General features: G+C 39.8%; 1 protein-coding gene across 1 annotated transcript; it reads right to left on the bottom strand.

Annotated features, from left to right (window-relative positions):
• Nucleotides 1–45: 45 nt before the first annotated feature.
• Nucleotides 46–6,570, bottom strand: LOC310957875 (meprin A subunit beta-like; the record flags this gene model as incomplete). Its single annotated transcript, XM_083928613.1, has 14 exons — nucleotides 6,481–6,570; nucleotides 6,362–6,380; nucleotides 6,207–6,257; nucleotides 6,071–6,114; nucleotides 5,875–5,953; nucleotides 5,031–5,148; nucleotides 4,696–4,874; nucleotides 3,883–4,101; nucleotides 3,484–3,636; nucleotides 2,601–2,816; nucleotides 2,025–2,492; nucleotides 1,738–1,917; nucleotides 1,271–1,412; nucleotides 46–268 (listed from the first exon to the last, which is right to left on the bottom strand). Exons 1-14 carry the CDS (start codon nucleotides 6,553–6,555, stop codon nucleotides 46–48), a joined length of 2,166 nt encoding a protein of 721 aa, XP_083784739.1. The 5' UTR covers nucleotides 6,556–6,570.
• Nucleotides 6,571–15,186: the final 8,616 nt, after the last annotated feature.

Raw genomic sequence — 15,186 nt, 5'->3', positions numbered from 1 at the left:
TTCTTGTTGTTCACCAAGTTGTCATGGAAAGTTCAAGGTCTCCAACTACGGTTTCTGTATAACCGTCATGTTTTCCATGACAACGCTATTGGGATTACTGCGTTTCTTATACTTCTTCTTCACACAGATGACACTGACTGCTGTAACCACCAGCATGACTCCCAGAACAGATAGAGAAGAAGCAAGTGCAAGGGTGGTTTTATCCATGGTGGAGCCCTTGTACTGACAGCTATCCCCATAGTACCACCAGTCATCACCCACTACGCACCTGGAGAGCAGACAAAAAGAGGATGAGAGCGAAAACTTAGAACTCAAAGGTATCCCTACAACTCACTCAAGGTATTGAGCATCAAATATTGGGCATACCAATTTGCAAAACTGTACTTTTTCCTCTAGTATTTAATTCCATAGACATTTTGGGAAATACGCTTATGTGCTTTCTTATCAAGGTTAGAAGATTAATACCTCCCTTGTGTACATGGTTTTTGAAGCAGGTAGTTAGGTAAGGTTGGAACAAAGATTGGAGACGGAAACGTAACAAAAAATGGTTGTGCTCGGCCAAGAAATATTTCTAGCAAGCAAACAATATCAGACTGGCAGATCATGTTTGATGTGTGCAGTACAGAAGGTGGATGTACCTTCTGCAGGTACAGGTCAGTGCGTTTGCATCACATAAGCCACACAGTTGTCTCTTTTTTTTTGACAGGATGCTACATAAGAAGCATACATGGCTAGATACTTGCATTGCGCTACTGGACTTGAATAAGAAATAATTATACAGTTGATTATTAACTTTAAAACAGACAGCCTGTCAGAGAATCTGCCTGCACCTTGCAGCTGCCACCGGCATATCTCTTGCGATTTAGAAGTCCTTCACATAATCCCCCATAAAACCATGATGTGTCATATTAACACATAAACTAGATCTAGATTAGATAGAAGCAACAGTATTTTTTTCTTTTTTGCTTTAGAGGGATCTGTTAAGTGGATTTTTTTCACCTTTGGACAGAGCCAGGCTAGCAGTTTCCAACTGTTTCCAGTCTCTAAACTAAGTTAACAGGCTGCTGGCTGTTGAACAGACAGATATGAGAGTGGCGTGGATCTTCTCATCTAACTCACGTCAAGACAGTGAATATACGCATTTTCCAAAGTGTTGAACTGTTCCTTCCAAAAAGATAATGCTGGAGGATTTAAAATTTTGATTTTAAAGACTGACAGGACAGTGATTGTTATGTTCACAGCTTAGTGAGTGCAGTGAAAAAGCGCTCACCTGCAAGCAGCCTTCCCCTCATCCACCACACAGATGCCTTCATTCAGACATTGCACATTGAGGCAGGTATCAGAGGTTCCAGTGGTGGCAGGTTGCTGGGTTGTGGAAGCCACAGGCTGGGTCGCTGTCAGATAAGACACATCTGAAGAGGGACAGCAATGTAGAGGGCGGTTAATTGGATCAAAGCGGAGAAGACTGTAGTGTTTTTTGACAAGTGGAGATATAATTCATACATGTAATCATGCATCACGGGTTTCCATGATCTCACAAATATGCTGTTCTGCACGGGTGCCGGGGATGACCATGTAGCATACTACTTGATGTAATGTATGACAGGATGGATGTGGTTTCACAAAACAATATATAACATGAATTGCAATACATTCCTTCCCTTTATATCTTTTTAATATTTTTTGACACACAGCAGTTTAAATTTTGAAAATGATGCTGTAATCTGGTGCTTTTACCTTCCATGGTGAGGAGAAAGATGGCGTCTTCTCCCTTTATAAAATCTCTGCTCTTGGCTCTAAGGTGGGTGAGATACACAGGAGTGCCGGCCCCTGGCCCTCGGAAAAACTTGGACCCATCTGTATGTGTGACTTCAACGCCCACCTTGCGAGGGTCATCCCAGAAGAATAGGTCAGAGCCTGTTTAAAAGGGTATTGAAACAAAGTATACATTTTGCATTTTCATGATTTGTTTTTATGTAAAGAATAACAAATTTGAGTCTTTTTGACTGTGAAAGTAAGATCACCTGTTGCCTTCATGTTGGGGTCAGTGGTGACACTGCGCTGGTTGGACATGCGCTTTTGGATGTGTGGGTGCTGGTCCATCAGCATCATGGTTATCTGTTTCCAGGGGCATGGCCATTTCTGTCCCGTGTCCCCTTCACGGGCCACAAGATGAGCATAGGCCGACAACTCACCAGGGTAGCCTTCCTTCCCACTGGGGTACAGCTGCATTTGGAAGGTGTAACCCTCCTTAGAGATGAATGGAGGGCTGAAAATAGACGTATTTGTTTGGGTGTTTTCCATAACATGGCTGAAATTCTTCACTCGCCATATAAACTCTGGGCAGGTGGTCTCGGAAAGGTTGATGTCATCCAGTGAAAGCCCCCCTGTCAACGGACCGGGACCCTCCTTGGTCCCTTGAAAGACAACGCGGAATTTTGTTTTGACTTCTAGACTGACGTGGTGCAGTTGCCACAGCTCCTGAGGGGATCCTGTTGAGGTGACAGCATGGAATTTATTGAAAAGCAAGTTTATATTTACCTGATTTCTCAAGCAAACTTGTTACATTTTGAGCAGTAGTAGAAGTGAAATATAGTTACCATCTATGGTCTTTATAAGGCGGAGTTTTCCGTTAGGGTTAGCGTTGTCATATTCTCTGACATGAATCTTCAGTGAGTCGCTGGAACTGGCGCTGTTGTAGTAGAAGAACTGCAGGCACTGGTATCCTCTTTTAGGATAAAGGAGCCTGCTCTCTAGCAGAGCAGTATCCCCAGTGTTGGCTGTGCCAGTGCTGAAGTGCATGAAATACCCCGAGCCTAAAGATCCAGATTTCTCTTGATTAATAACATCATTACCTAAGCATTATTTCAATGCACTTTGCAAACTGAATAATAAGGGACATTTACAAGGATCAATCTATCATATAGCGATGATTAAAAGATCATGTCTAACTTAAAAACATCCCTCACATGCCTAAATGTATATTGAAACCATTCTTTTGTCGCTGCAATAGTTTGTCTGTCCATGCTGCATGTTAAGAGATCCCCTCCTAATGTGTAAGAGAAGGGGGGAAAAACCACTGTCCTTCTTTTAAAATACATTTTGAAGTTCAGTGGGAAAGTTCAACAAAGATTCATCTATTATTAAGTAAAACAAATCAAGTGTGTATCTTCCAAAATCAAGGTCTTTTAGCTATAAATTCCTTGTTTTTCTTTGCCACCCACTTAATTTGTCTAACACAGACTGATATAAGCTTTGTTTGGACTTGGACTGTTTTTTTGTCCATCTACATTGGAATTGTATTTGACAGGTTTTGTTTTTTTGGAGAGGAGGAAAAATTGCAGTGACAAAAAAGGTTTATCAATTTACATACAGGCTTTTGACAGGTGTTTTAAGACGGATATTGAAGTCAACTAATCTTTTGATGCAGAGCTATTCATCTGAAAAATGTGTCATTTATATTCCCGCAAAAATAATCCTCACCGGTGCATTTGCCCATGTTGGAGTAGTCAGTGTTGGGTCCTCCGTCAGCTTTTGCAACCCTGACCCAGTCTGCCGTATCCCCTTGTCCCTGGGTCATACCACAGATGTTCTCTCGTTCAAAGTCACATGAGTCCAGGAACGTGGAGCCCTGAGCTAGAAGACATTTCGTAAACACACAAACACAAATGTAGGACTTTGAACTGCTGTAATCCAATTGACCATTGAGCGTTTTGCTTATCCACATATTTCCATGTGGCAGGAATTCAGGAGATAAAGCATCTAATTGACAGCTGATATCATCATTACTAAAGAGGTGTCATAACACAGGTGGTACAAGCTGACACAACACTTCTTTCACTGATAATAAAACCCAGCTCGGTGTTGGTTGTTGACTCTTACTGCAGTTATAGAGGCGGTGCAGCTTGAGCAGGTCACTGTCGCTGAACTCCATACGCTGGCCGATCACATCACTGAAAGCAGGGATCTTGGTGACGATAGTGGGCTCGGTGCCGTTGCGGAAGGCGTTCTTACTGTAGTGCATCATTGAGCCGTAGTCGTAGGGCACACCCAAAGAGCTGGAGGTGGTGTCATCGTAGGTGTTAAAGTTGTGCTCTTTACCTGTAAATCGGGCATAAATAAAGGTGTCAATTCAAATAAAGGTGTTTAGTGCAGCTGAATTCATTATAACAATGTCTTATTCCGTTCTCCAAATGTGGTAGATGTTTGTCAAGATCACTTATAAAAATTGCTTGTCAACAACTGACACTTAATAAAAGACTTGACAAAAGAATGCTGAAAAATCTAGTATAAAATACACTGTACTTGTACAGCCTTTAATAACAGATTTCAGTAATTCATTATTATTAAAGTTTATAGTCCAATTTAGCTAAGAAATTGATGTGATATTCTTTGATGTACTGATAATGTCTTTTGCTTATCCTGTTAAGATAAGATGACATGCTTATCGCATAAAAGCAATAAATTAACTGTTGCATGAAGTCCTCGATAACAAACCTCTTGCAAAAACATTGCATTCATTAGATGTGTATTTTGTGAAAAGCTTAAATAAATCTGATTTACACTCCTTCTCAATCTTACAAATGTATAATCATACACATACAAGTAGATGCCATGAATTAAATGAGGAAAGATGAAGGGACAGTGTTTAAATTAAAAAGTTAGTTGGCAGAATATCAGTGGCAGGCTCATTACCCGCTGAGATGCGGTCCCACATGATATTGACATAATCATCACGGTCTGCCCTGGACTGTTCATGCCAGAAACCCAGAGCATGAAGAAACTCATGTTCAATGGTGGCGATGCGGTCACAGTTTCTCCCAATTGACAACCTCTGCTTTCCAACGCGCCGGTTTCCCACAGAGGAGAAACAGCTTGAGGAAGGAAAAAAAAGGCTTTTATGACCATTGCATTGAGGACTTGAGGCTGTTATAAAATACAGTATATATGATGTATGGATCCTTGAGAAAGTACAGCTTGTCTTGCCATTTAAAGAAAAATGAAAGAATAAAAGTTATGTTTTGCCTTACCCGCCCCCTTTAAAGATGGAAATGTAGTTTGCTTCTCCGCTCCAAGGCTTGAAGTCGATGCAGGTTTTGAGCCGGTACTGCTCGAAGGCCTTCAGAATCACACCTTTCGCATTAATTTCTGCAGAGAAGATGATAAACCATTTCTATTAAACATGATAAGATATGTCTTCAAGTTTAAGATTTATTAACCCCAATGCAGTGTGAAGGCCTCTGTTGAATTATTTAAACCTGTTACGGTTCAAGATTACTCCAAAAAGGTTCACAGTTTGTCTGACTCACATGGACTGTTAATGACTGAACATCAAACATACAGTATACACTAATTGGTGTGATGCTCTACCTCAGTTCTCACTTGACAGCTCTGAGGTTAAGTTTTAGGTAATGCAAGATGACATATATACTCAAAAACCTTTGCAGTAGGCAACAAAAAATTCAGTATGTTCTCTCTCTTTACACATTGTGAAATACAATATGTCATATGGGCCACACATTCATGTACAGAATGTTATCTTACTCACGTCACTTAATTCATTTTAATTCATAATTAATTTTTCTTCCACAAAATATTCAACTGTAAGTCCTGCATTCAAAAGTTTACTGAAGTAAAAGTGCAAAAATATTAGTATTGAAAGTAAAAAAATTCATTATGCAGAATGTCCCTTGTCAGGGTTTTATACCTAGATCATTATTATTATCAGTGCATTAAAATGTAAGTTGTACTATTACAGATCAAGGTGAGGCAAATATAACTGCTGGGTGTGTCTGACTACCACAGGACTAATTTTTGTTAATAAAGTACACATTTTCCAAATCCCGGCTCTACATACAGTACAGGCACTCTTACCTAAGTCATCTTCCATGTAGTATGGGATTGTCTTTGGCCATCTGTACTCATCCCCTATTATGGAGTTTCGAGTTTGCCTCTGTGGCAGTCAATAAAAGCAATCACAAAGACAGGCACATAGTGAGTCAATTTTAAGCTTTGTTTTCAGAAAATGCAATTGTGCAGGTAAAAATGTAATTCAGTTAAAAGAATGTACCTCATCAAGCACAATATCTCCCTCTACAAGGCTCAGCCCTGCCTCTTTGAAGACCAAGCACAGGGAAAATTGGTTTACAACGATTACTAAATAATAATCTGTTGACATGAGGATACAGAGTGTGCGCATACTGTACCTTCATTGATGTCAAAAATGTCAAGGTCCCGTCCACCATCCACATCATAGTCTGTGTAAATGGATATGAAAATAAATGTGAAGGAACTGCATTACAGCAACAGAAAAGGGACAAAAAGTGTCTGTGTCTGGCTTGGGGAAAGAAAAATCACTCACCTAATACTTTTGTTGTGGGCTAAACAAAAGAGAATTAAAATGGAAATGTCATTCTAATGTTCAAATCAAGTTTCTAGTTATCATACGACAGTATATTAACAAAATAAAAAAATTCTCACCAAGCAGAAGGTAACATCACATAACAGGCATGCAATGAGGAGAACAAGTACACCTGTAGGTTTTCTTCCTGCCATGTTCTAAAACGTCCCTCTACACGGGACAGTGCAGACAACGGGTACTAAGCTCTTACAGACCCTCAGAAAGCCGAAATAAGAGAGGTGCATGCAGGGAATAAATAAAACTTTAAGACAAGTAGATAATTGACAGAGCTGTAAAGGGTCCGAGTTATAGAGCAACTTCAATCTTCTCTGCTATCAGCAGGCGAATCTTTACACATTTGCAGATTATCTGCAGGGAAGCCAGTGGGTGGCAAAACAATAATGTAGCCTACTTACCTGCCATAACAGACAGGTAGGTAGTAATGTACTTAACCTTTCACTGTTACAATGCCCTGCATTAATTAACATTTTCTTACAGATTGTGTTTATTTATACAGCAATACATTGCAACTGTTAATGGTATCCAGAAAATGCAGCCTCCTGACATACTTATACAGTTCTGTAATTGCAAGGCTTTTACGAGCAGTTCAAAGCTCATTACAAGCCAATGTTTAGTTTATCCTTCCCTCATTTCAGTTATGTGCTTACAGTGCAGCATGTACAGCGCAGGCATGCTATATGTATGGCTTATTGTTTGCACTGCCTTGCTCTACATTGATTGTTGACTCGCAAGACTTCTGAGAAACACAATAGGATTACATCGAAACTGTCAAACCCATCCAATAATCAAGTCAAAGAGTCATATTGACAAAATAATCTTGGTGTTGAATCCTGAAGACTACTTTTGTCATTGTCTATATATAATTATAACAATAATAATAGTAATAATGATACATTTTATTTGAGGGCGCCTTTCAAGACACCCAAGGTCACCTTACAATGCATAGATAGACACTCAAAAGGTAAAGATGGCAAAACAATGCTAATACATCAATAAAGACAAGGCACACAAAAGACATGAGAAGGAGAGACATACCACTGTAGGGAAGACAGGAAATTGCACAGGACAATGATCATTACAGTCAGTATGCCAGTTTGAAAAGGTGAGTTTTGTGGTTGATTTTGAATGCTGCAACGTTGTCGCATTATCGAACGTTTGGGATCAGCGAGTTCCAGAGCCTGGGAGCAGTGCAGCTGAGTTTTAAGGTGGGCACGTTCAGAAGACTAGGTGTGGATGAACGCAGGGAGCGGGAAGAGGTGTGCTCCTGGAGGAGATCAGAGAGATAAGTGGGGGCTAGGTTGTGGAGGGCTTTGAATGTGAGCAGAATGTTTTTATAGTCAATTCTATAAAAAGAGCACAATTCATTCATGGAACATTGCTTTGGGACATAATGTGGTGGGGCTGCTGTTTCTCAACCTCTTGCTTCTAAAATGTAGCCCTTGAAACAGTTTTACTTATTTACTCCTATGTACTATTGATTACATAGGAGTACATACATTGATTTTTGGGTGGTATGTTCATGGTTGAATACACTTTGTTGCTTTGGATAAAAGTGTCAGGTAAATAAATGTCATCTTGTAATGTAATAGAAATGCAAAACTTCATAAACAGACATATGATAATAAATGCTAATTGTGTAGTGTGGAAGCACAAAAAATATGCTATTCCAACTCTGACTGCTGTAATATTCCTTACCTGCAGGTGGCAAAAAGCAAAAAAAAAAATGCTATTGCTTTCCTTACATGTAGATGGTGCATATCTACATTTGCACGCCCAGCTTGATGCTGCTGTAATTTCTTTTGCCAATGGTTGGTGTCCTTTGGACTGGAACAGAGGCCTGTGGTTGAATGATAATAACAATGATGGCTAAGCTGGTTTTGGATGCTTCCATCAGCAGCACAGTATCCTCACCGGTTCCACAGCTTTGAATCAGTGCAATATTTATACTGTCCTGCAGATGGTAGTAGAGATAGAAGTAGACCTTTTTTAAATCCTGATCATAATGGCTCTCTCAGCCTAAGAAATGAACAGACACTTCCCAAATGTAAGTTTTTGTCAACCATTTTGGACCAAGGAACAGCAACAAATCCTTGCCCTATAGACACTTGTGTGTGTTCTCTTTGACTCGTGTATGTGTTACTTCATTCCACAAGATTATGCCAATGTATTAAAAAGATAGGAGCAACATCAAACCCCATACCAAATAGCTTAATGTGGGTGACCCATCTTAAAAACTAGATTTAGGTATTTTCTAATTAATCAGTGAAGAGTTGTCTCATACTGTAAAGCTTTTGTATGAACCTGCAATTCATTGTGAAGTTGATTATCGTGGAACTAGGACAAAGCAGGAAGGAACAATCAACCACAGCTGTCACATTCATGAAAACTCTGTGTGTTTAGGGGGTTTCATATTTTAGGCTTTGGTGATTACTTATTGATATTTCCTGACCTCTGCCTTATAGTACTGGAAAAATGGATTCATGGAGTAGATGGAACTAATGGAGCAGGACTGATGCAGCTCAGGCTCTGATTTTATACAAGTATGTGGAGCTCCTGAAAAGAAATAAGACGAATGGAATAAAAAGAATATAATCCTGGTAAGTGGTGGGATGGAATCCTGGTGCACATGTTACACTGCCTCCAGGTAGTGTATTCAGGTGAGTCATTTCATCACTTTGATCTGGTGCCTGATGTAATTTAGCTTTAACTGGAAAACTCCAGCATGTTTGTAGGTGAGCTGATTCATATCTAGAAGGGACAGCGCTGAGCTCTGCTGAGGCCATAACCTATCCGGCAATGTTAATGAAAGTGAAAAAAATTTGGAAAAATGTAATGGGTTCTTGCTTTACCCATGCTACACCCTTCCACCGAGAATTATAAAAAATTAGGCCAGTTATTTTTCTCCTGACGAAAACCAAACCAAAAGCACAACCTCCTTTGTGGAGGTAACAATAGCCACTTTAGGCGCCAATCTCTAGCCTACTAGCCTTGCATCTACTGTAGCATCAAGAGTTGGAACATTTGCGTGTGATGAATTTTAATTGAGTTGGGCCTTCTTGTACATGTTATCTGCAAAACATGAATAGGGTATATAACCGGAGGGTTTAATTGAGAGTGATTTTCTGCTTTGCTATAGGTCCCTCTCATATATCATTTACTGTTCATATCAACAGGGATTTATTCTTCATTTTATGAAAGCCCCAGTGTGGAGAATGCTTTTTATATGCTCTATTGGTGGTTGGTGGTGGTATCAAAGGAGCATACCCAGCTGGATCACAGGGCACAGTAAGTTTAAAAGATGGCGAAACACAGTTTGGGCTGCAATTACTTCAGCTACATCACTGCTATACCAAAACTTTCAAGATGTTTTGCACAAACTCACACATACATTAAACATGACATTAAAATTTCAATAGACAGATCTTATTCCTTGGACATGGGCTGGCAATTATCTTCTGCACTTTATATAGAGTTACTATAAAAAAGAAAAGTAACATAACTCACTCAAAATATTTTCCTGGATAGTTAATATGTGAGTGTGTGTGGTTGTGTACGTGTGTGTGTGTGCAGGTGGAAGACATTGTAACCAATTCTCTAATTTCTCCTGGAAGTTTTGTGGAAATCAACAAATGTTTTCTTGCTATGTATGAAATTGAAGTTAAGACGTGCATTGGATATGAGGAGATAAAAGAAAAGGTCAAGTTGTTATTTCCACTATTGAGTCAAACATTACTTATTTCTAAACAAACAGAAGGATGTAAAGGCTGCTGTATTATATTAATGCCTTTAATAAAGTGGTATTACCTCTCTTAGCTCTTATCACCCTGCTCAACCATTTAAAACCTCCTCACACTTTTAGAACAGAGTTACAAATTAAAAAACATGATCTTCATTTGAATATATATACAGATGGGCAATTCATGTTCAGTAGCTGATCTCTGGCAGATAAGTCCTGCTGTGTGCGGTTTCAGCTCAGCAAGACTTCAACCCTTCCACCAACGCATTAATAACAGGCTCACTAGTTTTCATTGATCTCATGATCAGAGGATGCTGTACATTTCTTCTGCATTCATATTTTCTAGTTTACATATCAATTAAAACTCACATAACGGAGTATAAGGTTTTTTAGTACCATCAATACAGCATTTCATTATATAAATCATTTTAACTATTTAACTAGTTATTACAGTGCTATTTAACTACAGAATTTATTTGATAATAAAAAATGCTATACATAGAAACAATGAATTGGTTTGCTTTTTCCTGATGTATGTCTTACCTGTGTGTTGCTGCTGTTCCACCCTCCTCCTCCCTATTACCACCAGTGTCAGCCTAGGAAGATCTCCAACAGTTTGTTAAGGCTGTCTCAATGATTGTTTAGTAAATGCATGATTATTTCTACTTTTAGCCATCAGATGTAAATGGGGTATGAGTCTAAATGAATTCTGAATCATTGTTACTAGCTATATCTCACAGCTGGCAAATCGTTTTGCTGTGACAAAATCATAGTTTATACATTTCAGTATTCAATTCAGCTAATGTTCAAGTCTTAACTTGAGAGTGACTGGACCCCATGATTGAAATATACGCCTCTTTGGTCAGTGTATAATAATATATTCATACGAATCTATGAGAGAAAGATTTCTCTGATTTCTCCCTTGTTTAATAGTGCTGGTTCTGGTCTTATTTTTTCAGAGTAACCTGAGAAGTCAAGCTGCAATTAACATCCAAACTGTCCAGACTTACATAATATATGTAGTGAAGACTTTGACGGAATTTGATTCAAGGTATTATTATTATTTTTAGGCAAAACGTGGATGCTTCACTCACATCCTCAAACCCAGAAACACAGATATATAGAATCTGCACAGTTTTAAAGATGAGTGTCACCAATTCAGTATCTGACCAAATGTCTCCACTTCTGTACCTGAGTTATCACGTTGAATAATGGACAGAAACATTATGTCACAGTGAAGTTGACCTTTGACCTTTAAGATACAAAACATCATCACTTCAGCATTTTATCCTATTAGACATGGACATGTCATAATTAGGAATATTTGTGTCCAAGTGGACATGCGTGCCACATTTGAAGAAAATCCTTCAAGGCGTGATATCATGTAAAAAGCTTTGAAATCTGATATGGGAATGAAAGAATCTAGTGGAGTATTTTCATGTAAAAATAAGCGTACTATCTGGATCCAGTTCTACCAATGATAGTATGGAGGGCCACGGGATAGTATGGCCTGCATGTTTTAGGTTTCTCCCTGCTCTAACACACCTCATTCTAATGATGTGCTCGTTATTGTAGGTACTTTGGGTTTAATTGGATCAATAGTGACTATCAAATGAAATATTTGATAAGGAAAATTAATAAAGAAAAATTACTAAAAATGAATAACTTCAATTTATTAAAAACGTCACACGGAGAACCAATCAAATATAGTGCCTTGACTCACGTTCAGATTATGAGATTGAGTATTCTCAATAAACTTACCGTTAATCAAGGAAATATTAGTTATCACCAATAATTATCAAAGATAATAATAAAAATGACTCTAGTCAAACCAGAGTTCCTCGGGGCACCACCGTCATAGACGGAGTGATAACTAATATTAAAGTCTCATGTAATATATTAAACTACTAACTAAGGGTTTAACACTGATAAATATAATAGTTTAATTAGTTGAAGGATTTAAGAAGTTCTTTTCTTAGTAGAAGCTGGCTCATTCATCTTTGTGTAATATTAAATAATCAGACATATGGTAAACACAAACATTTATTAACAAATTAATAAATGCAACAAACAAAACACAATAAACTAACTAAAGCTAACAGCAAACGTATGTTTGTGTGTATGTGTGTATGTGTGTGTGCGTGTGTGTGTGTGTGTGTGTGAGAGAGAGAGACAAAGAGAAGAGGTGGGGGCTCGAAGAAGGTGTGAACATTCTCTTTGTTACACAAAGGCCGGAAGCCTGATCTCTCAGTTCTTATGACAAAGTTACAATGATTTCTAGCCGTTCATAAAGTCCTATAACATGTAGTAATGCCCAGTTGGTGATTAATTACCAGTCCATGAGATGGGAGATGTTTTGCGTTGCATGATGCCAGTGGCTGGGTGAAGAAAGGAAGCTCCGTGGTGAAGAGGTTCTTGTCTTATTTGTGGCTCTTAGGCAAAAGAGGATTCGGATCGCTCTGTGCTGTGCTCAGTTGAGGATAACCGGTTGGTTAACCTTTGTGGTGATCCCACGCCATAGGCCAGGTCCAGGGCCGAGGGGACAGCGGGCAGCTGGTCTCCTGGATCCGCAGGGACGCGTAGAGTTGGAGAAGAGCAGGAGGATCCGGTCGAAAGATCCAGTAGAAAAGATTCAGTAGAAAGAGGCCAGTAGAAAGAGTCAGTAGAAAGAGGGCGAGAGATGGGGGCTCCACTTTATATAGGCCCGGATGATGTCATCACCTGGGGGTCAATTCAGCCAATGAACAGTTTGGGTGCCTTGGAGGATTCACACCTGGGTGTGACCTGTTGTGGGGGTGAAGGCATTTTGAGGTCATTGTTCCAACAGGCTGTGGGCCTACTGTAATCAAACTGACAGTTCGAGTTAATCCAGAAAATGAACAATCATCTTTGGATGCCGGTTGCACCTACATATCCCCCCGATGTCCTTGAGACTGCACCCGATGTGCGGTTTTAAGGGCATCTTTCACAGTCCATAGATGTATAGAGTTCATTTGTCAGTTCATTTAGTGTTTCCAACGTTTTGGGCAGTTATTTCACCAACTGGGAATTGGCTAAACACTACTAATATCTCGACTAGGCAAGAACAAAAGCTACAAAACAAAATCTAAACATGACAATGGCACTATACGAAATACATAATAAACATTGTTTCTCAGCTACTCTTCAGGTTAGTGAGAACAGAAGTGTTAGTTATGTAAATGACTTAGGGTGACATACAGATGATATGCAGCTGTCAGTTGCATGAGGACAGGTGTATGACTGGTGCTTCAATCATGAGATGTGTCCTAAACTAGTGTTTACCAGTGAGCTTATTACAAAATACAAGGAGTTGATCCAAAAGTATTTGCAAAGTTTGTACAAGGTGTTAAGTCCAATTACAATTTGGGTCTTATTGAGTTTGCTGCGGCTGCTAACAAATCAAAGTTTACCAATTTAACTGTAAGAAAAGTTAGGCTGCTGAGATTGCATTAATCTTACTATCAGTGCAGAAGGACTGTTACCTACAAAACCGAGAGGAGCGGACTCTGGAGCTCTGTTGTTTGAAGTTCTTCTTAACTCGTGGCTCAGGGCTGTAACGCTGCCTGTAGCCGTGTACAGAAAGACACTCAGAGGCACTGTCACTGTCGGATTCTGAGCTGCGGTCAGAGATGCTGTGGTCATCATCTGAGCAGTGGTTTGGCAGGTCATTATGCTGGGCCAGGATCTCAGAGTATGGCCTTCTACAGCTCCTGCTCTGGGCATGACTATCCCGTGGCAGCTGGCGGACATGGCGTTTACGCTCTGCGTCCCTATGCTGTGTTTTGTCCCCCCCTTTCGATCTGTTCTGAGGATGGGGTTCTGAGACAGAAGGTCTGTGTGACCTCACGGTGTTTGAGCTGCTGGAAGCAGATGTTGTTTCCCTTGCTTTGCAATTGACAACAGTTTCCCAAGCCACCTGTGCTATTTTCCTAACCTCGTTAAGAGAGAGGTTATCTTTTCTTGTCTCAAGAATAACGTGCGTACGTATACAAGGATGAAGATTCTGCAAGTACAGGGACTTAAAAGTTGGGTTCTCTTCTAAGCCTGGTGCATTCCTTCCTTGGAAGTATACGTGTCTCAAACGTCTAAAGTAGTCTCTGGGACTCTCTTGACGGGAATGTTTTATTTGACTAGCTGCAACCAAAGAAGCGATTTCGTCTGCAGTAGAAGCAAATTCTTCTGTCAGTGCATGACGGAGCTCATTGTAGTCATTTCTGACTCTGGCAGGTTGAGACTGTATAACTTTGCGGACAGCTTTTGAGCTGGTTTTCCACACAAGTTTAACTTTCTCTCTCTGTGTTGCATTGGGCAGGTCAATTAGATTTTGATCTAATTCCCTAAAATGGTCCTCAATGTTATGATCGCAGTTGTCTGGATCAAACACATCCATATCTTTAGCTAGAAGCTCAAGCTCTTCAAGGCGGGGACGTTGTGAGGTCACCGTTTGTGAAGGCAAGACTATGCTAGCTCTGTCATCACTCTCAAAGTGATGCTGTGAGGAGGTAGAGCAGGACTGAACTTCCTTGGTCTGCTCTGGAGAGGGCGTTAATCTCTCATTGAGGGAGGAATTTGAATTTGAAAGGCCAGAATCAGCAAGGCTGAATGACTTTGATGGGGCAAGAGTTTCTGATCTAAGCCCTAACAATTCCTTTTTGTGGGAGAAGAGTTGTGACTCTGCTGAGTGCAAATCTTCTAAATAACGCAGGACTTTGTGATTTGCTATCTGAACTTCACTAATGAGATTAGCATTTTGAGCTTTAAGGGATTCTATCTCCTTTTCTAATGCTGTTTTGCTCTGACAGACAATGTGAATTTGCCGGTGGAAGTTCAGGAGCAAACATCTCACCACAGACCCTTTTGATGTGTCGCTGAGAAGGGAGTCTATTTCTTTCCTGCACTCACTTAAGTTCAATGTGTTAATGAACTCAGGGTAGCCAGGTTTAAGGCCCTGTGCTAGGGAAGAAATGAAATTCTCTACACTTGGGTTCTCCATTGTGTTAAAATGGAA

Source organism: Echiichthys vipera, assembly GCF_963691815.1.
Source record: "Echiichthys vipera genome assembly, chromosome: 15".
Classification (NCBI taxonomy): Eukaryota; Metazoa; Chordata; class Actinopteri; order Perciformes; family Trachinidae; genus Echiichthys; species Echiichthys vipera.
This window is presented reverse-complemented; position numbering and strand designations above follow the sequence as displayed.